The sequence below is a fragment of the Melanotaenia boesemani genome, chromosome 20 (genome assembly GCF_017639745.1).
Source record: "Melanotaenia boesemani isolate fMelBoe1 chromosome 20, fMelBoe1.pri, whole genome shotgun sequence".
Lineage (NCBI taxonomy): Eukaryota > Metazoa > Chordata > Actinopteri > Atheriniformes > Melanotaeniidae > Melanotaenia > Melanotaenia boesemani.
In genome coordinates, this window is record NC_055701.1 from 1,386,742 (window position 1) to 1,412,904 (window position 26,163).

The 26,163-nt window shown below is 45.2% G+C and overlaps 2 protein-coding genes across 3 annotated transcripts in view; both read left to right on the plus strand.

The window, feature by feature from the left end:
- Positions 1-13,803, plus strand: part of setd3 (SET domain containing 3, actin histidine methyltransferase) — a 37,374-nt gene extending 23,571 nt beyond the window's left edge. For both annotated transcript variants that reach the window (XM_041972306.1, XM_041972307.1), the window contains exons 7-13: positions 1,799-1,857; positions 2,010-2,124; positions 3,441-3,515; positions 3,611-3,777; positions 10,250-10,335; positions 12,645-12,805; positions 12,914-13,803. In XM_041972306.1, coding sequence (XP_041828240.1) covers positions 1,799-1,857; positions 2,010-2,124; positions 3,441-3,515; positions 3,611-3,777; positions 10,250-10,335; positions 12,645-12,805; positions 12,914-13,315 — 1,065 coding nt within the window. In that variant the 3' untranslated portion in view covers positions 13,316-13,803. The remainder of the gene's footprint in view (positions 1-1,798; positions 1,858-2,009; positions 2,125-3,440; positions 3,516-3,610; positions 3,778-10,249; positions 10,336-12,644; positions 12,806-12,913) is intronic.
- A 248-nt stretch (positions 13,804-14,051) lies between these two features.
- On the plus strand, positions 14,052-17,114 carry LOC121631552 (uncharacterized protein At5g39570-like). Its single transcript, XM_041972555.1, has 3 exons — positions 14,052-14,061; positions 14,957-15,121; positions 15,184-17,114. Exons 1-3 carry the CDS (start codon positions 14,052-14,054, stop codon positions 16,296-16,298), a joined length of 1,290 nt encoding a protein of 429 aa, XP_041828489.1. The 3' UTR covers positions 16,299-17,114.
- The last annotated feature ends 9,049 nt before the right edge of the window (positions 17,115-26,163 follow it).

Below are 26,163 nucleotides of genomic sequence, written 5' to 3' on the forward strand. Positions count from 1 at the left end.
GGACCCAAAAGGAAGCAGATATAGCAAAAACAAGAAGGGCCCAGACTGAGCCCTGTGGAACGCCATAGGACACCATAGATCAGGGGTGCCCAAGTGTGGTCCTCGAGATCTACCATCCTGCAACTTTTGATGCAACCCTTCTCCAACACACCTGAATCAAATGACTGGCTCGTTGCCAGGCCTCTGCATAGCTGAATGACATGCAGATGACATCTGATTCAAGGAGAAGGGTTGCATCTAAAAGTTGCAGGATGGTAGATCTGGAGGACTGAACTTGGGCACCCTGCTGTATTGTAACAGACTCAATCAGCCGGGGTTGTAACTGCATGTTCAAAAGAAGAGTCGCCAACGGCAAGGACCACCTGAGCTACCGCAGGAAAGACCTCCTTAAAAAGATCAGGAGGAACGGCATCAAGAGGAGAACCAGATTTTCTTAATCTGCTGGGCGACCTCATCTAAGGATGACAGAGGCAGGGGCTCAAACTTTCCAAAGATGGCCGAGCAAGGGGCAAGATTAGGCGGGTCGGAAGGAGGAGTGATGGCGGCTCTTATATTCACCACCTTGTTACTAAGAGGAGGCTTGTAATGATGCAGCCTGCGGAGCGTTACGGCTGGAAACTATTGATCATGTTGATTAGAAACAATCATTTTTGACGGATGTTCTCTTTTTGCCTCTTTAACAGCGGCCTGATGAAGTAGCCAACATTTCCTATAGATATGAAGTGAGACCTGCAGTTTGTCCTTCTTTCACTTGCGTTCTGCTTGCCTGCAGCTGATCGGGTCCTCTTATTAAACCAGGGCTCACATTTGGCTCAAGTCCTTAACAGAGCCACAGAATCCAGAATGTTGCTACAGGAGGAGCGAAACCAGAAGCTGAACTCATCAGAAACGGAAGCAGAACGGGGTGCTGGTTAAAAGCAACAGAGAACAGACTGGCAACGAAGGAGTTAAAAATCCTGCAGCGCCGTGGTGGGGCGCTAGATTTAACTGCAGGACGAGAGAGTCCAGCATCAAACGTTGTCACAGAGCTCGATGTTAGATTCACAAACCTTCACTAGAGGCCTGACCATACCAAACACAGCAGCAGATCTACAGGAGATTCAAGGTGTTGGTCCTGGTCCAGTCAGAGTCTAGACCTCAACCGGGAGGCTGTGGTGGGACCTTTAGAGTGAAGCCAGTGCTGCAAACCTCAATAAGCTGAAGGAACTTTGGAGGCTGAATTCCTCCACCACCACGATGACATGATCAAGGAGACCATGACCGCATCTCGCTGCTGGATCCAGCAGAGGAACCAGGTTCTCACTGTTTTGTTCATCTGAGGTTGTTTCCTTAGCTTAAAGACCTGCTGAGGACCAGAAGGTTGTGTTTTATTGAGGATGCCCTCCTTCCTTCTGGTAGTGTAGAGGAACAAAGTGTTCCTCCTGCAGGAACATGTGACCAAACATTCACACCCTCCCTCTCTGCTGCAGACACTCAGGGCAGTTTGCAAATAGGTCTGGTTGTTGGCTGTGGAAGAACTGGTGGCGCACACACACACACACACACACACACACACTGATTCAAGCCCAAATTGATGAGGCAGATTTATGACGGCTGCTGGCCACAACAAATTAAGTTGACAGTGATGTATGTGGGGGGTCGAGTGTCACGCTGCACTAACAGACCACACACACACCACAGCGCCGTGTGGCCCCCTACTCCCGGTCCTTCTTGTTAGGCTTCCCTGTCAGGCTGCCCCCCTCCAGCATACCTGCATAATGAAACTCCTCTCACTGATTTCTGTTTTTTACTCCTCCAGACTCATGCTGCCGCCAGCAAACTGCCGCTGAAGGACAGCTTCACGTTCGATGACTACAGGTCAGCCTCTTCTTCTTCTGCATGTTTCACAAACATTAAAACGTCTGAACATCAGATCCACGGCTTGATAAACCTGCGTCAGCCGCAGGACGTCCAGCATGATGATGATGATGTCATAGGAGTAACAAGCTGTGGTTGGCTGTATGTGGCAGGTGGGCGGTGTCCTCCGTGATGACCCGTCAGAACCAGATCCCCACGGAGGACGGCAGCCGGGTCACTCTGGCCCTCATCCCGCTGTGGGACATGTGCAACCACACCAACGGACTGGTAACGTCTCACGCACACCCAGAAAAATGACCCAGTCGTGATTGGCTGAAGAAATGAATTTAAAAAAACATGAATGAAATTATTATGACGTTATTTAGTTAAAAACTAGTAAACAAATATAACCAAAGATATTTTTATTGATTTATTAGATTAAATAAAAATGTAATTTTGAATTTTAGCAGTTTAATTTTAATTTAAATTAAAGTAACATAATAATGAAATCACTATTTCCATTATTACGTTATTTAGTTAAATAAAACATTAAGTAGAAGAAGAATTATTTTAATTATTACATTTGCATATTCATTTAAAGTAATAATTAAAGCAAGAAATAAACATTTATTACGGTAATTAAAAATAATGTAAAAAAGATAAATGCTTCAACAAAATCAAAACAAATGAATTACCTTGAAAAGAAAACTAAAGAATATCACAGTTAGATTCACCTTTTTATTATTATTACCTGCTGCCACAGGAGGAGCTCGGACTCTTCATCTTTTCAACTCTCGGTGAGGAAATCTAAAATCTTTCACTGATCAGCTGACCGATAGACACACACTTACACACACTCTTACTGATCCCACAGCTGGGAAATTAGGATTATTAATTAAGACCAACCAGAAACCTGCATCAGCTGCAAACACAACTTCTCTTTTTCATAACTGCACATTTACAAATAGAAGCTCAGTAAAAATACAGATACGATCAACACGAGCTTGCAGGGCTCTGAATGGAAGGAGAGCTTTACTGACAACATGGAGGAAGGAAGGGCGGAGCAGCGGCCTTCCTCTGGGTTCACCTGCAGCCACGAAGACGTCTTTTTCAGTCCTGCTCGCATCGATGATGAGAACGTCTACAGCCAGCTACCAGACCACAGACACCGCCGTCCATCCGTATGGGTCCAACAAGATTCTTTAACCCGTTCAGACTGTCCTGCGAAATCACCGTAAACATGTTGCTTCATCGTTTATCAGCTCCGCCTGTTCTACTGCTCGTTAACACAAATCAGCCAATCACACGGCAGCATGTAGAGGCTGTATACTAATACCAGCTCACCAGTAAGTCCAGTTAGAATGAAGTGTTTGGTTACGTGCACCACATGGAAACGATGACACTCACGGTTTGGGCTGATCTCTGTTGTCATGACAACATGACAGTAAAATGATGCTGCCTGACCTGGATGGATCTCCAGGTTTATGGAGTTTTGGTGTTTTTCTAGAACAAGTCATGACTGCTGATGATGTTCTGGGCTTGTCACAGTAAAGTTTACCACACAGGCACTTCTTAAACTAGTAAAAATAATGTTTAACCTGCAGATTACTACGGGCTACAACCTGGAGGACGATCGCTGTGAGTGTGTGGCTCTGCAGGATTACAAAGAGAACGAACAGGTGAGGATGCACTGAGCACGCTCAAACATCAGAGGCTGGCTGTATCTGGCAGGGCCTGCTTTTCAGACCTGTCATCATGGTGTTCCACTCTGCAGATCTACATCTTCTACGGCACAAGATCCAACGCAGAGTTTGTCATCCACAACGGCTTCTTCTTCCAAGACAACAGCCACGACAGAGTGAAGATCAAGCTGGGCGTCAGTAAGAGCGAGCGCCTGTATGCCATGAAGGCCGAGGTTCTGGCCCGAGCCGGCATCCCAGCGTGAGTTCTCTGTCTTCTCCTCACGCTAATGTGGGTCAGGCTTCAGGCCCCCCGCACCCCACCATCCGCCCCAGCAGTTTCATCACCAGGAAGCTTAATCATTTTATCATTAACTCCCTAATTTTATGCAACATTCTCCATTTTTAATCTCTTATTGATGCCGGTCTAAATCTCACCAGTGGAATTAAGTGAAACAATCGTTGCTTTATGAAAATGACAGATTCGCTCCCAGATCATTTTCAAAGGGAATGGCAGCAGATTTGGTGTCTGGCCTCGCCGCCGTGCGGAGCGCATCTTATCATCAGACTCTGCTCGCAACGTGCAGCTCTGGTCTTTAAACGCAGCGTTTTCAGCCTGTAGTCGGGGGGGTGACCATGCCATCCACGTGCAGCCGATCGTCGAGTCTGAAAAATGGTGACTGCAGTCAGATGAGTGTGAAGCAGCTTAAATTTCTCTCCTGATCAGCTGATGTTACTCTGCTTCTGCATCCAACCTGAGATTTTAACTCTTTATTGATTAGTTGTTTCTTCAGACAGAAAAATAAACAAGATAAAGTAAATAAACTAAAGCTTGCCAGGCGTGATGTAGAGGAGAGAGGTTAAAGTTAACTTGAACTTCTTGGGATTTGCTGTATGGGGCCTACACCCTAATACCTGGGAAAATCTGGAATTTGAGTTAAATTGTTTTTAGACAAGTCCGTAGTAAATTTGGTTCCATTTTTAAAAAGGAAGGGAAGGTTTTGTTCCAGGTATCTGTCCATGACTGACGGTGGATTTAAAAAGAAAATGCATATATATAAATGGTCCGTATTTATACAGAGCTTTACTGTACCTGGAATGATGCCCAATTCACCCATTCACACACATTCACACACTGATGGCGGAAGCTGCCATGCAAGGCGCTCAACCACGACCCATCAGGAGCAATTAGGGGTTCGGTGTCTTGCCCAAGGACACCTCGACATGAACCCGACTTGGCCGAGGATCGAACCGGCAACCCTCGGGTTACGAGACAACTGCTCTACCTTGCTGAGCCGCTCCGCCCCATATCCTCCTGACTACCAGTAGTATAAATTTGTCCTCTGTGGAGGACATTTGTAAACCTGAATATCTCCATCCCTCTGCACGCTATTAAACCCACTCATTTTGTTCTCTAAAAAGGACATTCAGGGCTTTTGAATGGTACCACATTTATAGGGGTGGGGCTTTGGGAACATCCTGTTTTTCTTCAAGGAAAATGGCGTCATTACCACAATCACTTTTCATAAGAAGAGGAAAAGTAAGTGCATAACTTCTTTTTGTGCAAATGTAGTCCTGAAGTATTATTGTAATATTTCTTTATGATATCTCTTGAGAACACATTAAACCATTTTCTAAATGAATATAACAACATTTTACCACAACATTTAAGAGTTTGAGAATTGTCTTCTGTAGTGGACATTTGTAGCTATTTCCTGAATTTTGTTCTGTGTTTTTCAATTAAGAACGAGTTTCATTGTCAGAGTTTTCTCATTAACCTTCAAACAGTCGGGGGAATAAAAAAAAAAATATTAATTAAACAATTTTTTTTCTGGTAGTCAGGAGGATATCGTTTATTTTTAATTGATTAGACTCTGAATCCTTTTGTTGATAATTGACATATTTCTGCTCTGTAAAAGATTATGGAAAAAATAGATCTCGTTAATATTTTCCTACTATTAAAAAACAATTAGTTCATTATTTATTACTGTTGACAGCCATTGTTGTAAATAACCTGCAGTAGAGCACTGCTAGTAGAAAAGATTTCTTAGAGTAATTTTTCAGTTATTGTTTATTACAACCACAACTTTACAAGGAAAGTTTATTTCTACAGCACATTTCATTTACATGACAATTCCAAGTGCTTTTCACAAAACATTAGAAGCATTACAAAAGATAACGAGATACAAAATCATTTTAAGACACAGAAAACATCCTAATAAAATCAGAATAAAGACATTTAAATAACTAATAAAGGTGAATAAAGGGAGTCGCCAGGTGTTTACCAAGTCTACCCTCTTCTCTTTGCAACCAAACAAATCTTAGTTTTATTTTCATTTCATTTCTATTTTTATTTTAAACATTTGTGATGCAAATAACCGACGTACATCAGTATCGGACAGTCCAGTTTTACAGAATAAATGCAAATCTTAATGCTCGAGAAGTTGTAGAAATATTGAACTTATTTAATCCCTGCAAACCTCAAACCAGGGCCGTAACCAAAAGTCCTTCAAACCTCAAACCAGGGCCGTAACCAAAAGTCCTTCAAACCTCAAACCAGGGCCGTAACCAAAAGTCCTTCAAACCTCAAACCAGGGCCGTAACCAAAAGTCCTTCAAACCTCAAACCAGGGCCGTAACCAAAAGTCCTTCAAACCTCAAACCAGGGCCGTAACCAAAAGTCCTTCAAACCTCAAACCAGGGCCGTAACCAAAAGTCCTTCAAACCTCAAACCAGGGCCGTAACCAAAAGTCCTTCAAACTTCAAACCAGGGCCGTAACCAAAAGTCCTACAAACCTCAAAGCAGGGCCGTAACCACCACAAATCCTTCAAACCTCAAACCAGGCCCGTAACCAAAAGTGATTCAAACCTCAAACCAGGGCCATAACCAAAAGTCCTTCAAACCTCAAACCAGGGCCGTAACCAAAAGTCCTTCAAACCTCAAACCAGGGCCGTAACCAAAAGTCCTTCAAATTTCAAACCAGGGCTGTAACCAAAAGTCCTTCCAACCTCAGACCAGGGCCGTAACCACCACAAATCCTTCAAACCTCAAACCAGGGCCGTAACCAAAAGTCCTTCAAACCTCAAACCAGTGCCGTAACCAAAAGTCCTTCAAACCTCAAACCAGGGCCGTAACCAAAAGTCCTTCAAACCTCAAACCAGGGCCGTAACCAAAAGTCCTACAAACCTCAAAGCAGGGCCGTAACCAAAAGTCCTTCAAACCTCAAACCAGGGCCGTAACCAAAAGTCCTTCAAACCTCAAACCAGGGCCGTAACCAAAAGTCCTTCAAACCTCAAACCAGGGCCGTAACCAAAAGTCCTTCAAACTTCAAACCAGGGCCGTAACCAAAAGTCCTACAAACCTCAAAGCAGGGCCGTAACCACCACAAATCCTTCAAACCTCAAACCAGGCCCGTAACCAAAAGTGATTCAAACCTCAAACCAGGGCCATAACCAAAAGTCCTTCAAACCTCAAACCAGGGCCGTAACCAAAAGTCCTTCAAACCTCAAACCAGGGCTGTAATCAAAAGTCCTTCAAATTTCAAACCAGGGCTGTAACCAAAAGTCCTTCAAATTTCAAACCAGGGCTGTAACCAAAAGTCCTTCCAACCTCAGACCAGGGCCGTAACCACCACAAATCCTTCAAACCTCAAACCAGGGCCGTAACCAAAAGTCCTTCAAACCTCAAACCAGTGCCGTAACCAAAAGTCCTTCAAACCTCAAACCAGGGCCGTAACCAAAAGTCCTTCAAACCTCAAACCAGGGCCGTAACCAAAAGTCCTACAAACCTCAAAGCAGGGCCGTAACCACCACAAATCCTTCAAACCTCAAACCAGGCCCGTAACCAAAAGTGCTTCAAACCTCAAACCAGGGCCGTAACCACCACAAATCCTTCAAACCTCAAACCAGGGCCGTAACCAAAAGTCCTTCAAACCTCAAACCAGGGCCATACCCAAAAGTCCTTCAAACCTCAAACCAGGGTCGTAACCAAAAGTCCTTCAAACCTCAAACCAGGGCCGTAACCAGAAGTCCTTCAAACCTCAAACCAGGGCCGTAATCAAAAGTCCTTCAAACCTCAAACCAGGCCCGTAACCAAAAGTGATTCAAACCTCAAACCAGGGCCATAACCAAAAGTCCTTCAAACCTCAAACCAGGGCCGTAACCAAAAGTCCTTCAAACCTCAAACCAGGGCTGTAATCAAAAGTCCTTCAAATTTCAAACCAGGGCTGTAACCAAAAGTCCTTCCAACCTCAGACCAGGGCCGTAACCACCACAAATCCTTCAAACCTCAAACCAGGGCCGTAACCAAAAGTCCTTCAAACCTCAAACCAGTGCCGTAACCAAAAGTCCTTCAAACCTCAAACCAGGGCCGTAACCAAAAGTCCTTCAAACCTCAAACCAGGGCCGTAACCAAAAGTCCTACAAACCTCAAAGCAGGGCCGTAACCACCACAAATCCTTCAAACCTCAAACCAGGCCCGTAACCAAAAGTGCTTCAAACCTCAAACCAGGGCCGTAACCACCACAAATCCTTCAAACCTCAAACCAGGGCCGTAACCAAAAGTCCTTCAAACCTCAAACCAGGGCCATAACCAAAAGTCCTTCAAACCTCAAACCAGGGTCGTAACCAAAAGTCCTTCAAACCTCAAACCAGGGCCGTAACCAAAAGTCCTTCAAACCTCAAACCAGGGCCGTAACCAAAAGTCCTTCAAACCTCAAACCAGGGCCGTAACCAAAAGTCCTTCAAACCTCAAACCAGGGCCGTAATCAAAAGTCCTTCAAACCTCAAACCAGGGCCGTAATCAAAAGTCCTTCAAACCTCAAACCAGGGCCGTAACCAAAAGTCCTGCAAACCTCAAACCAGGGCCGTAACCAAAAGTCCTTCAAACCTCAAACCAGGGCCATAACCAAAAGTCCTTCAAACCTCAAACCAGGGCCGTAACCAAAAGTCCTTCAAACCTCAAACCAGGGCCGTGACCAAAAGTCCTTCAAACCTCAAACCAGGGCCTTAGCCAAATGTCCTTCAAATTTCAAACCAGGGCCGTAACCAAAAGTCCTTCCAACCTCAAACCAGGGCCGTAACCAGCACAAATCCTTCAAACCTGGCCCGTAACCAAAAGTGCTTCAAACCTCAAACCAGGACCGTAACCACCACAAATCCTTCAAACCTCAAACCAGGGCCGTAACCAAAAGTCCTTCAAACCTCAAACCAGGGCCATAAACAAAAGTCCTTCAAACCTCAATCCAGGGCCTTAACCAAAAGTCCTTCAAACCTCAAACCAGGGCCTTAACCAAAAGTCCTGCAAACCTCAAACCAGGGCCGTAACCAAAAGTCCTTCAAATTTCAAACCAGGGCCGTAACCAAAAGTCCTTCCAACCTCAAACCAGGGCCGTAACCACCACAAATCCTTCAAACCTCAAACCAGGGCGTAACCAAAAGAGCTTCAAACCTCAAACCAGGGCCATAACCAAAATTGCTTCAAACCTCAAACCAGGGCCATAACCAAAAGTCCTTCAAACCTCAAACCAGGGTCGTAACCACAAGTCCTTCAAACCTCAAACCAGGGCCGTAATCAAAAGTCCTTCAAACCTCAAACCAGGGCCATAACCAAAAGTCCTGCAAACCTCAAACCAGGGCCGTAACCAAAAGTCCTTCAAACCTCAAACCAGGGCCGTAACCAAAAGTCCTTCAAATCTCAAACCAGGACCGCAACCAAACATCCTTCAAACCTCAAAACAGGACAGTAACCAAAAGGCACCAGATTGCAACAACTTATTTAACATTATTTACTGTATTTACCAAATACGAGAAAAATCAAATATAACGTACATTAACCAAAAATAAGTGACAAATAGAAGCAAGGTGCATTCACGATGATGTAACAAAGGTAAGACTCAGCCTTTATTTACATTAAATAATAATTACATACCAACTTAAAAAATGACAATACCACGAACGGTGGAGAACAGGTCCATCCTTATAGGTTGACCAAATCATACGTTTATATAGAATTTTAACTTAATTGTGGCAAATTCTGCCTCATCCAGGTGTTTATTTGCTCCAGACTCTGACACAGGAAGTCTGCTGGGCTGCAGTCGTCTGGTGACAGAGACATAAACTTGTGTATCGTCTGCATAACTGTGATAATTAATGTTAAAGTTCTGTAATATTGGACCCAAAGAAAAACAAAGAGCTGAAGAGGTCCAAGAACTAAGCCCTGGGGGACTCCACATGTCATGGCCATTCGCTCCGAGTCTGCCAAATAGAAATAAATTGGACCTGAACCAGTTAGGGACCGCTCCAGAACAAAACTCCAGAATCTGAATACAGTTGAGTTTAATGAAGACTTCATTTTGCTCTGCTGGCGACCGACGACAGGAAATTTTTTTCTCTGTTTTGGACGATTTAACTTCTGAATTCAGACCTGTTCAGTTTTCCAGATCTGGAAACGTGGTTTATCCGAATCTCCTTCTGACAGGATGTAGATCATGTGGAGATTTTTACTGAATACTTTTTACTGGATTTTTTCTGCGGAAGTGGCTGTAACGTGGAAGCCTGATACCAAGGTTGTTGGTTTCAGATCAAACTCAGCTGAGATCTCGACCCTTTCTCTTCATCTCAGGGCTCACATGCTACTTGTTCAAAGTTTAGCACACGTCAGTAAATGCTTAGTTTTTCGGTTAAACTTTGTCTCCAGCACACAGACATGAAGACCATCTTCTGTGTTACTTCCAGCTCCTGCATCTTCGCTCTGCACTGTAATGAACCTCCCATCTCAGCCCAGCTGCTGGCCTTCCTCAGAGTCTTCTGCATGACCGAAGGTACGTAACAACACACAACTGTCCAACACAAGCTGGAGACCTGCTCACAAACAACGGTTGGCACATATTTCCATTCTCCTCTGAGAGCCTCGTCAAGCGACTGCTTCCTCTCCCTGAGACGGAGGTGGAGGAAGAAGAGGCACAGGGGAAGAGCAAGGCCTGTCCATTCCTCAGCTGGATAATTGATCAAGGCAGGCCAGCAGATGTGTGGAAGGAGCAATCCTCTGTGGGGTTTGCAATATTCATCGGCATGTATGCAGAAAGGCACGGATGTCATAAATCCCCAGTCACACCAGGCCACATCCTCCTCTGTCACAGGACTCGCTTCCAGGATCCCGCCTGATATATTATTCACATTTTTGCTGCGTGTTAATTTTTAAAGCAGCCCTGATGCCGTGGGATATGTATGCAGGAGTATCATCTCTCACACGCATGTGTGGAAGTGTGTCAACATGTCTTAACAGATGTGACATGACGGGAAAGTGCTCACACAACTGAGGCGCCGCACTTCTCTTTCATCTTCCAGTGTAGCCGAGCCATGCTGGAGTCCAAGATCCAGGAACTCCAGAGATGGTTCTGACACGTAAACACTGATATTTCAGTTCAATCCAGCTTTATCTATACAGCAAGCCACTTTCACAAACTCAGTCCAGTTTACCATAGTCCAGATAGAATCCATTATACGAGCCACATTAGTCCAGTTCATCATAACTGTCTTCATATAAACCAGTTCATTAAGCCACTGGAACCAGAACCAGGAAGGACCGGTTAGGGAAGGACCACCAGCAGCAGAACTCTAATCCAGGGATTCCTGCTGAAAAAGAGAAAAGGTTCTGCCTCCCATTCTACTTTAGAAGCTCTATGGACCAGCCGTAAACCTGCAACCTGAGTGAAGTGCTCTGTTGTTAATGTAAGTAACGTCGTCTCACCTGGATCCGGTTTTACATGAGCTTCTGGACTCCCTTCAGAAACATGCACATCTGCGTCAGCTGATGATGATGGTTGGACATCTCAGCTGCAAAATACCTGTTAAATCTACCGTTTCTGCTGGTTTCTAGACGGTTCTTTACCGTCGTTTCTACTCATCCTGCTAAATATGTCCCAGACCTCTGAGCCAGCCCGGCAGGTTCTGGGTCTTTTAGAGAAAATGAAATATTATTTATCAGGTTATCTTATTCAGGATGTTATTTTATTTAAGTTTTCACGGGTTTGTGTTTCTGTACCACTTCCTGTGGTTGGAGAGCAGCCGAGGGGAAACAGGAAGTGAGCTTAGGCCACACGAGCTGATGAAATCTCCATGTGTTACATAAATTGTAGTAAAAGTGTTTCAGACCAGCTTTTTAAGTCAGTCCTGACCAGAACAGCAGCATCTTTCTGTCAGTTAAAGGCTGAACTCAGCAAATACAGAAAACGATGAAAGGAGAACATCATCTGCTCGTCTGCTCATAATAACGAGTACTTTTATTGTTGGGAAGGTGAAAACGGGCTTCAGTTTCTTCTCAGAATCCAGTTCTTGGTTTTCCTCCAGCGGCTCCATGTGGTGGAGTCGGGATACATCCGTACCGATGATCAAGATGTCAGAAGTATTAATATCGTGCTGATAATACAGCATATGGTCATATTATGATTTAAACCTGGCTAATTAGAACATGGACTTTTTTACAGTTTTGTTTTATTCAGCTCAACTTTTATTTTTTTATTTTATTTTCAGTGTAATTAAGTTAAAAAAAGAAGACAAAAAGCCTAAATAAAGACCATCCAGGTTTTTACAGCCTTTCTTTGCAATCATGGAAACCTGAAATTCCTGATTTTCCCTTTATTTTTCTAAACAAGTTGGGACACAGAAATGTAAATACAACCAGAAGTCAATGATTTCCAAATCTCATCAAGTCACATTTCATTCCTGGTAGAAGATAAACAACATATCTGATGATAAAACAGACATTTTACTGTCTGATGGTCTTAGCATTAGCTGCTAATATAAGAGCCCACAGTCTTAGTGTTAGCTGCTAATGTGAAAGCCTTTTTCCACCATTATGTTGCAGCTGCCGAACAAAGACTTGTGGACAGTCCTGGTGGGGATTTCTCTCTCACAGGCTTGTTTCTAATCAGAAACAGGAAGTAAAGTTGCTGATGTATGTATACCAGGTACCTAGAGGAGCCCTGTGACTGGTCACTATGATAGAATTGACGATAGAATTGTGAGAACATGCAGAATTTAGGAGGACTGGCTGAATCGAGACATCCTGGAGGGACATTTTCTATTCATATTCTGATAACATTGATATTGAATGTATTGACGATTTCAGAGGAGCTGAAGGACTACCTGCTCGGAGAGCGCGCCATCAATAAGATCTTCACTTTGGGCAACAGCGAGTTTCCCGTCAGCTGGGACAACGAGATCAAGCTGTGGACTTTCCTGGAGACCAGAGCTGCTCTGCTGCTCAAGACCTACAAAACCACCTCAGAGGTGGGTCAGAGTTGGACTTTGCTGGTCTGTGATGAAAACGTTTGATATCTTACTGGTTTCATGAACTTATGGCTTCCCCTTCCCTTCCATCTTCATCCTCTCTTCCAGGAGGACCGCTCCATGCTGGAGAAACCAGATCTGTCTCTTCACTCTCGCTTGGCCATCCAGCTCCGCTTGGCCGAGAAGCAGATCCTGGAGAAGGCGTCGGCTAGAGGTCGAGCCAAACGTCTGCATTTCCAGAAGAAGATGGACGAAGGCGCTTTGTTGCCGCTCTTTGAGGAAAATGATATCGCTCTGCTGGAAAACAACGACACGGATGCAAAGCTTCCCATCATCCTGCGCAAGCTGGAGGAGGTGGAGGACGACCTCCTGAACGGGGAGATGGGAGTGGATGCTAACGGAGAGACGGTGCAGGGGAAAGTCGCTTCGGCTTCAGCCTCCGAAGCCGAAGCGGGCGGCGGCCTGAGTGCTGATCGAACTGAAGACGATCCCAAAGAGAAGAGAGAATAAATGGACCGCTCTCACTGCCACAGCTCATGCTATTTATTTATTTTTGCGTCTCTTAAAGGACTCAGAAATGTAGAGGCTGTGTGTTCATCAGCGTGGCTTTGTGTAGTTGTCCGCTGCTGGACGCTCGAGGAGGGTTCGGATTAAAATTAGGAAGTTTAACAGGCCGGGAGCGTCGGCTGAATGTGTTGAATCGTTCTCTGGCGCTCGGTGAGGTTGCTGCCGTGTCTTCCTGGTCTCCAGATCCGATCTGTTCAAGGTGACGGGAAATCCTGAAAATCAGAGCTGAAGATGTTTGTTGCTGGATGAAAATGTGTTTTAAGAAGAATCTTTGTGAATGTAGGTGAAGCCTCTAAAGGGGAGGGATCACTGTTCTAGAAAAAGCCATACGCAGCACTGCGGACTGTAAGACGGAGGGATGTTTCTGTCTGTCTCTCTGGATTTTTGTTTTTGTTGAACTATTACAACATGACACTTTGTATGAAAAACGAGGACTGTCTCCTGGTTTTTAATTTCTAGATCATAAGTCTGAAGGTCCTAAAACTTCTCAGGCCTGATGTTTCAGTCTAAAGGAAATATGAGATTTATTTCTTCAAACATCTGCTTCGGCTGCTCTCGTGTCTGTTTTCGAACATGCGTGATGTTTTTTAGCAGCTTGCTAATCGTTTACCTGCGTTGATTATTTGACTAAAACAGTGAAATGAATAAAATCCAGTTTTCTTCAGGAATGTGAACTAATATGGAGCAAAGTGAGCTAGCTTATATGGACAAAGTTTAGAAGAGACAACAAGCTGATGTTCCACAACTTTCCATCAGACGAACCAACCGACCACCTCGTCTCTGGAAGAACTGGGTGACATACTGTCCACCCCTCTGTTCTCTCTGCAGTCTCAGCTTTTTCTTTTTAAACTTCCCGATGTTTGAGGCATCCTGCTGTCTTACCATCCACTGTCTGTAGCGCTGATGGAGCAGCTGAACCATTTAAGGGAACTATAAAGGGGGGTGGGTGTTCAGAAATGTTTCCAGAACGAAGAAACTTAGTGATACCAATGCATTGTAACTAAATGTTTGCGTGATTGTAAGTTTATCATTGAGTGTTAGATCATTTTCTTCATATTACAATTACATTGAGGCCCTTCTGGGCCCCTAGAATCCTTCCCCTTTACCCCCCTTTTTGGCTCCCCAGCTGAAAGCACAACAGCACGAGGAGGAAGAACCAGGCTGGAGACCGACACGAGGAGGAAGAACCAGGCTGGAGACCGACACGAGGAGGAAGAACCAGGCTGGAGACCGACACGAGGAGGAAGAACCAGGCTGGAGACCGACACGAGGAGGAAGAACCAGGCTGGAAACCGACACGAGGAGGAAGAACCAGGCTGGAGACCGACACGAGGAGGAAGAACCAGGCTGGAGACCGACACGAGGAGGAAGAACCAGGCTGGAGACCGACACGAGGAGGAAGAACCAGGCTGGAGACCGACACGAGGAGGAAGAACCAGGCTGGAGACCGACACGAGGAGATAGAACCAGGCTGGAGACCGACACGAGGAGGAAGAACCAGGCTGGAGACCGACACGAGGAGGAAGAACCAGGCTGGAGACCGACACGAGGAGGAAGAACCAGGCTGGAGACCGACACGAGGAGGAAGAACCAGGCTGGAGACCGACACGAGGAGGAAGAAACAGGCTGGAAACCGACACGAGGAGGAAGAACCAGGCTGGAGACCGACACGAGGAGGAAGAACCAGGCTGGAGACCGACACGAGGAGGAAGAACCAGGCTGGAAACCGACACGAGGAGGAAGAACCAGGCTGGAGACCGACACGAGGAGGAAGAACCAGGCTGGAGACCGACACGAGGAGATAGAACCAGGCTGGAGACCGACACGAGGAGGAAGAACCAGGCTGGAAACCGACACGAGGAGGAAGAACCAGGCTGGAGACCGACACGAGGAGGAAGAACCAGGCTGGAGACCGACACGAGGAGGAAGAACCAGGCTGGAGACCGACACGAGGAGGAAGAACCAGGCTGGAGACCGACACGAGGAGGAAGAACCAGGCTGGAAACCGACACGAGGAGATAGAACCAGGCTGGAGACCGACACGAGGAGGAAGAACCAGGCTGGAGACCGACACGAGGAGGAAGAACCAGGCTGGAGACCGACACGAGGAGGAAGAACCAGGCTGGAAACCGACACGAGGAGGAAGAACCAGGCTGGAGACCGACACGAGGAGGAAGAACCAGGCTGGAGACCGACACGAGGAGGAAGAACCAGGCTGGAAACCGACACGAGGAGGAAGAACCAGGCTGGAGACCGACACGAGGAGGAAGAACCAGGCTGGAGACCGACACGAGGAGGAAGAACCAGGCTGGAGACCGACACGAGGAGGAAGAACCAGGCTGGAGACCGACACGAGGAGGAAGAACCAGGCTGGAGACCGACACGAGGAGATAGAACCAGGCTGGAGACCGACACGAGGAGGAAGAACCAGGCTGGATACCGACACGAGGAGGAAGAACCAGGCTGGAGACCGACACGAGGAGGAAGAACCAGGCTGGAGACCGACACGAGGAGGAAGAACCAGGCTGGAAACCGACACGAGGAGATAGAACCAGGCTGGAGACCGACACGAGGAGGAAGAACCAGGCTGGAGACCGACACGAGGAGGAAGAACCAGGCTGGAGACCGACACGAGGAGGAAGAACCAGGCTGGAAACCGACACGAGGAGGAAGAACCAGGCTGGAGACCGACACGAGGAGGAAGAACCAGGCTGGAAACCGACACGAGGAGGAAGAACCAGGCTGGAAACCGACACGAGGAGATAGAACCAGGCTGGAGACCGACACGAGGAGGAAGAACCAGGCTGGAGACCGACACGAGGAGGAAGAACCAGGCTGGAGACCGACACGAGGAGGAAGAACCAGGCTGGAGACCGACACGAGGAGGAAGAACCAGGCTGGTGTAATGACCGTTATTAAGACTTAGTTTTGAATTTTCTGAGTTGGGGTCACACGGTTTTAAGAGTTATCAGGACTTAGCATGTAGTTAGCGAATAGGTGTGATGATGTGAAGAGTAAGTCTCTCAGTTATCACCACCATCGTGTTCCTCTTCGAGTGGTGTGCAAGACACTTCATACCATCTGACCTCTGGCTCAGAGTCCAGCACTTCTCCATCACAGATCTGGATTTTCGTACCTTTACGGCAGAATGCTCTTCTTGTGGGTGAGATTTGAGAGTTGTCTGGTTGCACGTGTCCCAGACCGGGGGGGGGGGGAGGCTGGTTTTAAACATGGACTCAAGTTCTGGATGGGTACATTTTGTCCTGGCTGAACAGGGCGTTGCAGCTCCCTCTTGTTCTGACATTGTCAGCATTCAAAAGCCGGAGGTTAAACATCCATTTCTCACCTCTCCTGTGTGGCGTTCTTCAGCCTCCTCCTCCTCCTGAGACACGAGGTCACCATCCGTCTAATGTTACTCCCTTCTGATTTTGGTGGATGAAGAAAGGGATTATTGGTGTATTTTCGCTGCCTTTTGCCCCCTGGCACTAATAGGATTTTATAAAAGAAACATTATCTTGAATCATTTAATTCAGACCAATTAAAGTTTGAAGTGCAGGATTCATAATTCATGGCTGCCAAAGATAAAAGCCCTTTAATCCTTGAATTTGTTATAATGGGCAGAGGGAAGGGCAGCAGAGAGCGAGACTTGTCCACTGTTGGTAATTCAGGTCTGGGACCAGCATTGCCAAAGAGTCCTGCCAAACCAAAACATTATTATCATCAATACTTCGGCCAGGATCGGGACCGCTCCAGTCAAATGTTGATGGTGAACTGGGAGGAGTTTAACACCCATTTTTCCATGTTTATTTATCCTTATATGTTGGTCAGACAGAAGACTTCATTCCTACAGGAGTCGCTGTAATCTCATAAACAAGTGAAACGTCACCTTTCATTTTTTTACCACTCAGGACTTGGCCTTTAGTGTTAAAGAGAAATATTTTATATTAAAATAAACCTGATTAAAGAACTATGTAATTCAAACTGAAGACCAACTTAAACCTGGATACAGACTGACTTAAACCTGAATAAAGGCCAATTTAAACCTGGATATAAACAAACTTAAACCTGAATACAGACCGACTTAAACCTGAATACAAACTGACTTAAACCTGGATACAGACTGACTTAAACCTGAATAAAGGCCGACTTAAACCTGGATACAGGCCGACTTAAACCTGGATATTAACCAACTTAAACCTGAATACTGACCGACTTAAACCTGAATACAGACTGACTTAAACCTGAATACAGACCGACTTAAACCTGAATACAGACCGACTTAAACCTGAATACAAACTGACTTAAACCTGGATTCAAACTGACTTAAACCTGGATACAGACTGACTTAAACCTGAATAAAGACCGACTTAAACCTGAATAAAGGCCGATTTAAACCTGGATACAGACCGACTTAAACCTGAATACAAACTGACTTAAACCTGGATTCAAACTGACTTAAACCTGGATACAGACTGACTTAAACCTGAATAAAGACCGACTTAAACCTGAATACAAACTGACTTAAACCTGGATTCAAACTGACTTAAACCTGGATACAGACTGACTTAAACCTGAATAAAGACCGACTTAAACCTGAATAAAGGCCGATTTAAACCTGGATATAAACAAACTTAAACCTGAATACAGACCGACTTAAACCTGAATACAAACTGACTTAAACCTGGATACAGACTGACTTAAACCTGAATAAAGGCCGATTTAAACCTGGATACAGGCCGACTTAAACCTGGATATTAACCAACTTAAACCTGAATACTGACCGACAGGCTCACTTAGATTTTAGCTTGTATGAGCTAAAAGCCTGGATGGATTTAAATTTCCTCCACTTAAATAAGGACAAAACTGATATTGTTGTTTTTGGAAATTCAGAGCTTCTAAATGGTGCAGTTAGTGCTCTCGGTCCGCTGACCTCCTTTTGTCGAACCCATGCCAAAAATCTGGGTGTGATTATTGAAAACTCCTTCAACTTCCACCGGCAGGTTAACTCTGTAGTCAAAAGTGTGTTTTTCCATCTGAGGATGCTCAGCAAGTTAAAGCCCTACCTGCCTAAGTACGACTTAGAAAAAGTTATTCACCTGCTCATTATGTCCCGTATTGATTACTGCAACTCCCTATATTATGGCATTGACCAGTCATCGTTATACCGACTGCAGCTGCCCAAAACGCTGCTGCTCGGTTGCTTACAGGGACACGACGACATGATCACATCACCCCTGTGCTCGCCTCCTTGCATTGGCTTCCTGTTATGTTTAGGACCCAGTACAAGATTTTATTAATTGTTTTTAAAGCTTTAAATGGTTTGGCTCCCTCGTACTTGTCGGAGTTGCTACACCAGCATGCTCCAGCAAGGACATTGAGGTCCTCCTCACAGCTCCTACTGAAGGTCCCAAATGCCAGACTTAAATCCAGGGCGACAGAACTTCTCTGTTGCTGCTCCTAAGCTGTGGAACAGCTTCCCCTTCACATTAGAGCGGCTCAGTCTGTCGCTGGTTTTAAGTCTTTACTCAAACCACCGACTTCTTTGCACTGGCATTTGAACAAAACTGAGCTTGACATTCGCATGTTTTATTATTTAATTTTATTCTAGTTTTTAATTCTAGTTTTGTTGTTTTTATTATTTTATAGATTTTATCTTTTTATCAATTTTTATTTCTGTTTTTATTTTCATTGGTTTTTATTGTTTTATTGTGTAGTGTTTATTTTAACTGTGGAGTGTTTTTGTTCTGTTGTTCAGCACTTTGGGGCAACTGCTGTTGCAGAAAATGTGCTATATAAATAAACTTGAACTTGACTTGAACCTGCATACAGGCTGATTTAAACCTGGATATAAACCAGCTTAAACCTGAATACAGACCAATTTAAACCGGAATTAAGACCGACTTAAACCTGTAAACAGGCCGACTTAAACCTGGATATAAACCAGCTTAAACCTGGAGACAGTCCCATTTAAACCTGAATACATTCCCACTTAAACCTGGATAAAGGCCAACTGTGTGAAGAATATGTTATTTACATGTTCAAATAGAATTCTGTGTAGAACCATGCTCAGAACCAATGAGGCAACGTTTCTGTGACGGATGCAAACTTAAAGTATATTTCAGGACACAAGCACTTCTTTTAACAGGTGAGTCAAAGTATTTACATTTAGTTGTATAAAACCTGTCTTCCTGTGGAGATGCAGACCGTTTGTGAAGCGGCGGTGTCTGGGGCAGCTCTCAGCATCTGAGCTGCAGGCCCAGCTGTCCACAAATAGAAAGTATTTGCAGGTTAACATGTTGAGCTTCAGCGTGGTTTAGACCTCAGCTGATGGCCAGCTCTGCTGAACTGTAAACCAAGGAGAAACCAACCACAACCGCTAACTGTCAGACATGTAGCTCCACTACATGTCTGACAGTTAGCGAAACAGTTAGCTTTGGTCATACTGTGCTTTATATATGACAGCTGCTCAACCTTTATTCATTGATTTATTTTGGATCTCTTGATTTACCTGCTTTAAAAAAAACTACTTGTATTCAGTTTAAATTACAATAATGTGAAAAATATTTCTTTATGCCGTCAACTCTACATTTACCCAAGAAACGTTTCAGCTCTGCAGAAATGTCCCAGGCTGTCCTCGTCTCCCTGGAAACATGACTGACTCTGCAGGAGGCTTATAAGACAAGCATCCATTCATTATTGAAGGGGTGAGTGGATGGGAGATGGATGGAGGAGGAGCTGGCCGGGCTTGAAAGGTGGAGGAGATGAAACATGAGGACATGAAGACAACTGGCAGATAAACTTTTCCTGTAGCAGCGACGGTGATGAAGCAAAGAGCTGAAGAAGAGAGTTTCATCTGTGCTGGTTAACTGCTGGTTAAACATGGAGAAACCAGCTGAGAACAAACCAGCTGTTTACACATTTTATTCAGCTAAAATCAAGCATTTTATTTGTTTTTGCAGCTGATCTTTCAGTACAGAAAAGCTGCATGAAATGACAGAAGAAGAAGGATGTGGAGGATGAAGATGTTTAAGGGAGCTGCATGAGGTCAGCTGATCACTAACCAATCTGTCAATAAACCCCCCCCCCCCAACAACAACAACAACAACAAACCACTCCTAGAGCCTTTAAATTCAATTAAATTCTCACCGTGATTCCACTTCCTGTTGACACCATATAATTTAACCTGTTAAATGCCCATTTACGTACATAAATAGCATCGTCCATGTAAAGCGTTGTCATATGTCGCCATTGTCATATGTCCATGCGTGTTTTGTGTTGCCATGGTTGTTAAGTCAGTTCCTCCACTAGTGGGCAGTGCTGAGTTCAGAGGTCACTCCAGCGAGCCAACGTCTGTTTCAGGCACTGTTTAGCAGCGGTAATGCGTTTTTACCAACTGCCCAACATACCTTAAACACTCACGTATAGTCTTTCTTCAAAAGTTCACACAAATTCTACAGCAGTTATTGTTATTGCTGTCTTCATTCTTCTTCTGCTTTTTTGTTCCCTTCCTGATCTTCTTCACTGGTTTGTTTCTTTTGCTGGTTGCATGTCAGCTATTCTGCTCAGCACAGCTCCTGTGATTTCCAGTGGTATTGCTCCGTCTTCTGCATCAAGTGATAGGTAGCTAAGCTCCATGAAAACAGACCAAATTAAGCTCTTAACCAACGCAGAAAATGGACGAAACCGTCCGTCTGTCTGAGCATCTGTCTTCTGCGTCGAGCATAAATGGGCCCTAAGGCCTAAATTTATTTGTAATTATATAAAACCATAAATACAGCAGAAAATTTTATAAACTGGAAAAAAATACAACCAAATATGAAATAAAAAATAAGAAAGTAATATATAAGAATAAATACATAAAAACAACTAAATAAAACAGATCAACTAAATTAGTTTGAAATTAAAAAAATGTGAATTTTTTTTTTTTATTTGAACATAAATAAACTTTTTCCTGTGGGCTCACCACCTGCAGGAGGGACCATAGGGGTCGGGTGCAGTGGGAGCTGGGGGATCCTCGAAGGCGGGGACCCTGGCGGTCTGATCCTTGGCTGCAAAAGCTAGCTCTAGGGACGTAGAACATCACCTCTCTGGCGGGAAAGGAGCCTGAGCTGGTGCGCGAGGTTGAGATATTCCGGCTAGATACAGTTTGACTCTCCTCAACGCACGTCTTGGGCTCTGGAACCACTGTCCTTGAGAGGAGCTGAACCCTCTTCCATTCTGGAGTTGCTCCCGGTGAGAGGCGCCAAGCAGGTTTGGGCATGCTCATTGCCCCCCGACTTGGTGCCTGTACGTTGGGGTTTACCTTGGTTGACGAGAAGACCCGACTTTTTTGGAGTCCTTGGATGGGGTGTTGGAGGGCACTCCTCGGTCTGCTGGGGGACTTCAATGCTCACGTGGACAATGACAGCGAGAGCTAGAGGAGCGTGATTGGGAGGAACATTCCCCTGATCTGAATCTGAATGGTGTTTTGTTATTGGAATTCTGTGCTCATCATGGATTTTCCATAACGAACACCTTGTTCAGACATAAGAGTGCCCACATGTGCACCTGTTCAACTCCCATCTCTGGCAGAGCTTCAACCATGTCCCGGGTGAGGCAGGTGACATTGAGTCCGAATGGGCTGTGTTCCGTGCCTCTATTGTCGAGGCGGCCAGCCGCAGCTGTGGCCGTAAGGTTGTCGGTGCCTTCGTGGCGGTAACCCCCGAACTCGTTGGTGGACACCGGCAGTAAGGGATGCTGAAGAAGGAGTCCTATCGGGCCTTTTTGGCCTGTGGGACTCCAGAGGCAGCTGATGGGTATCGGCGGGCTAAGTGGAACGCAGCTTTGGCGGTTGCTAAGGCAAAAACTCTGGCATGGGAGGGGTTTAGAGAGGCCATGGAGAATGACTTCCAGGCGACTTTGAGAAGATTCTGGTCCACCATCCGGGGGCTCAGGAGGGGGAAAGCAGTGCTGTGTCAACACTGTGTACAGTGGAGATGTGGGGTTGCTGACCTCGACTTCGGACATTGTGGGTTGGTGGAGGGAATATTTTGAAGACCTTCTCAATCCCATCGACACGTCTTACGATGACGAAGCAGAGTCTGGGGACCCTGGCATGGGCTCTCCCTTAGAGGGTGAGAAGCTCGGTGATCTGGGAGGGGCTCAGAGTAGAGTCGCTGCTCCTCCACATCGAGAGGAGCCAGATGAGGTGGCTCGGGCATCTGGTTAGGATGCCTCCTGGAAGCCTCCCTGGTGAGGTGTTCAGGGCACGTCCCACCGGAAAGAGGCCCTGGGAAAGTCCCAGGACTACATCTCTCGGCTGGCTTGGGAACGCCTCAGGATTCCCTAGATGAGCTGGTGAATGTGGCCGGGAAGTTTGGGCTTCAAAACTTAGGTAGCTTTCCCCACGACCAGACTGCAGATAAGCGGCAGAAAATGAATGGATGGATGGATGGATGGATGGATAGATGGATGGTTGGATGGATGGATGGATGGTTGGATGGATAGATGGATGGTTGGATGGATGGATGGATGGTTGGATGGTTGGATTGGATGGATTGGATGGAAATAAACTTTAAAAAAGGGTGTCCAGGTGTTAAGTCTGTTAACCACTAAATCCTGATCCCTGTACTTTAGACTAAAGTTCAGTTTAACCTATTGACACAATTTATTTGAACAAGACCATGCAATTTAATGAACACACAATCTATTGATGTAAATACGTTGGATTTAGGAAGTTGCCAATTTTCTTCCACAGTCCCATAAAAAACAGCATGTAGATATCAACAAAAATTACAGCAGAACCACATTATACACAATGCAATAACAGACATAATTTTTGTCACGGGGAATCTTATTTCTGAGGTTCATAGATGTGCCCAGATGTCCCTAGACACCGAGACGATTAAGTTAATCCTGGTTATTGATGAGACATTCTCCACTGTCTTCTCGTGCAGCTCAGGATGGAGAATTGAATCAAAGGGTAGATCTGGTGGTTTCCTTAGCTAAATCTTTATTTTTAAAATCTGGTTTATATGAACACAGTTATTATAAATTGGACTAATGTGGATCATAGAACAGATTTGGTTTATTTGGATTATAATTAGACTATTAGGTTCGGGTTGTCTCTCGTGCTGTCTTGCCAGACAGCATCAGACTTCATTTGTGGACAATTATCGGGCAGATAGCATGAATTTATTAGGTCTTTCCGATAAGTCCGATATCATAAAGACTTGCCCGATAACATAGATAGTTTTGTCAGCATGACCTGATTGGTCTGCAGTGGATGCTGCGTTCATGTGACATTGGCATAAAAGGAGAAAATCAGTCTTGAATTGAAAAATGTAAGAATAACCCTCATGTTGGAAGACAACTCGTTAAAACTTGGTCATAGTTTTTTAATTTGTTATCTAACCAGAAAACTGATTGAGTTACTGACTTAAACCGACATCCAGTGTATTTTTCGACATAATAGAAGCGTGAACTTGAAAAGAATGGAAGCACGACTAGCAAACATGGGAATGGGGAATTTCCATCACCCCGTTAATGCAGCACAGCATGCTTACGTTTGACAACAGAGAACATGGCGTCGGCAGCGTGGGAATTCTTCAGTTCGCTGGTTATTTGTAATAACTGTTCCAAACAAGTTTCACAAGGAGGGAAAAGTAGCACGAACATTAATACTCCAAACCTGATCAGTCACCTAAAACAATGGCTGTGTCCGAATGTCCACCCTACTCCCTACATAGATATATAGGGGTCACGCCATTTTGTCCAAATGTCCAGAGAGAAAAAAGTAGTGCACTCCAAATTACCCACAATGCATCTTGAAAAGTAGTGAGCATCAATGGTCACTAGACAGGTCAATATAGACCACAATGCATTGCGGGCCAAAGCTCAACATGGCGCCAGGAGGATTTGGAATGACACCTTGATGAGCGTTGTGGTTGCCGTGGTGACAGCTGGTAGTCACATGGTCTGCGGTGAGGAAAAAATAGGCAGCTTTGTGTCCGAATCACCAAAAGAATGAGTCACCATGTAGTGTGTTATATAGTGCAGCCCTGTGTAGTGAACGAGGGGTTAGGGAGTAGGGTGGACATTCGGAAACAGCCATCATCATTTCTACGGAGTTTTGGAAACGTATGAGGACACACCGGCTGCTAAAACACAAACAACTTAAAGCCAAACGCAAAGAAGCCACCGGGACTGACAGACATCTGTGAGGTGTTTGAGACATCCAAGAAGCTTACCAGACGTGACCCACGGGCTAAGGCTGGTGAAGATTTAATCATGGAAATGATGGCACTGATGACCAGCCCTTTACCCTCGCTGAGGACGGAGGCTTTTCTCATCTGATTCAGCACTTGGAGCCACGGTTTACGATGCCAAGCCAGCGCTACTTTGCTGATGTGTGCCTTCTATCCAAGTATGATGCTATCACCAAATATTCACACATAATACCAGTTGTTCTGTTTGCTATCTTTAGAAAATGTTTGAGAGGCATGCTAAAAGTTTCTCACTGGAAAATAAAACAATGTCTCTTCATATAAACAGTGAAAAGTCTTTTAGGTTTAATTAGTATTAATGTCATGATCTTAAGTGTGTTTGATATCGGTTATTAGTTATCGGTATCGGCCTTTAGTAGCTGAAAGTTATCAGTATCGGTTTTAAAAACTGATCATCGTGTATCCCTAAAGGTTCCAGGTGAAAACAGGAAGTAGCACTCTGCCATGGCTCAGTTCGTCGGGTCCAGCTGCTTTACATGCTGGACTAAAAGCTTAATGCTGACGTTCAGGAAGCTGGATCACATCTAGAGGCAGGATGAGACCAGGCAGACATGGAGGTAAAGGAGGACAATCTGGACCTAGGTGTAAATGATATGCAGATGTGGATGATAAATCCTGCATCGGTGTGTGTGCACGCACACGCTCAGGCCTTTTTTTTTTATGTTAAACGTACCATCATGGACCGGCAGTGATGTCCGGGACTTATTGTCTATCTTACTCTTCTCTCTTTGCCTCCTTTCCTTTCTCTACTGTCCTCTTCTGATGTGACCTAGAAACAGAAAACATGGTGAGAGATTGACCACCTTTCCTTCTTTTTTTTTCTTTCTTTGCTTCTCCATCTCTTCTCTTGGGGAGAGGGAACATCATTCTCTATTCTCCAGGTCAGAGAGGGAACAATTAAGTGTGGAGGGCGCTGGGAGTCGCTGACAGGTGATGAATGGCCGGGCCGGCTGCAAGTGACAATATGCAGACAAGCCAGATCATTTGCAAATGGATGTGGGGAGATGGAGGATGGGTGAGGTGGTGGATGGAGGCGAGAGAAGTCAGGGGCAGGAGGAGGAGAGCTGGAGGGGAGGGAGGGGTTAACCCTTCCAGGATCATTTCTCAGCGGCAAGAGGATAGAGGAGGAGGAGGAGGCGCAGCCACCTGCCCAGAGGAGAGGCTCATTTGTTAGAGCTGATGGAGGCCTGCAGACAACCGGCTGCCGTGGGGAATTCTCTGCAGGCAGCATCAGCACTTCAGCATGTTGACCATCTCACCGTGATGCAGTCAAAGTCGGTGCTTCAGCTCAGTTTAATGAAGCACAACCACCTTGAAGGTAGAAAACAGGTCGCTGCCTTGGTCACTACAGCCTCACATCGTCAGGATGTTTACTGCTGCGCCACAAAAAGTCCTGCTCAGAAAACTTCACAGTTTCATTCACAATCCAACTTCCCAGCTCTGTCTGAGGAACTCTGAACACCTTTAAATGTGAAAGCAAAGTAATTAGCAAAGATTTCAGCTTGCTGCGCTGATTGTCTGACAGAA

Coding starts and splice junctions, on each gene's coding strand:
- LOC121631552 (XM_041972555.1), top strand. Junction 15,122..15,183: donor ACACGAGGAGGAAGAACCAG/GCTGGAGACCGA, acceptor AGATAGAACCAG/GCTGGAGACCGACACGAGGA.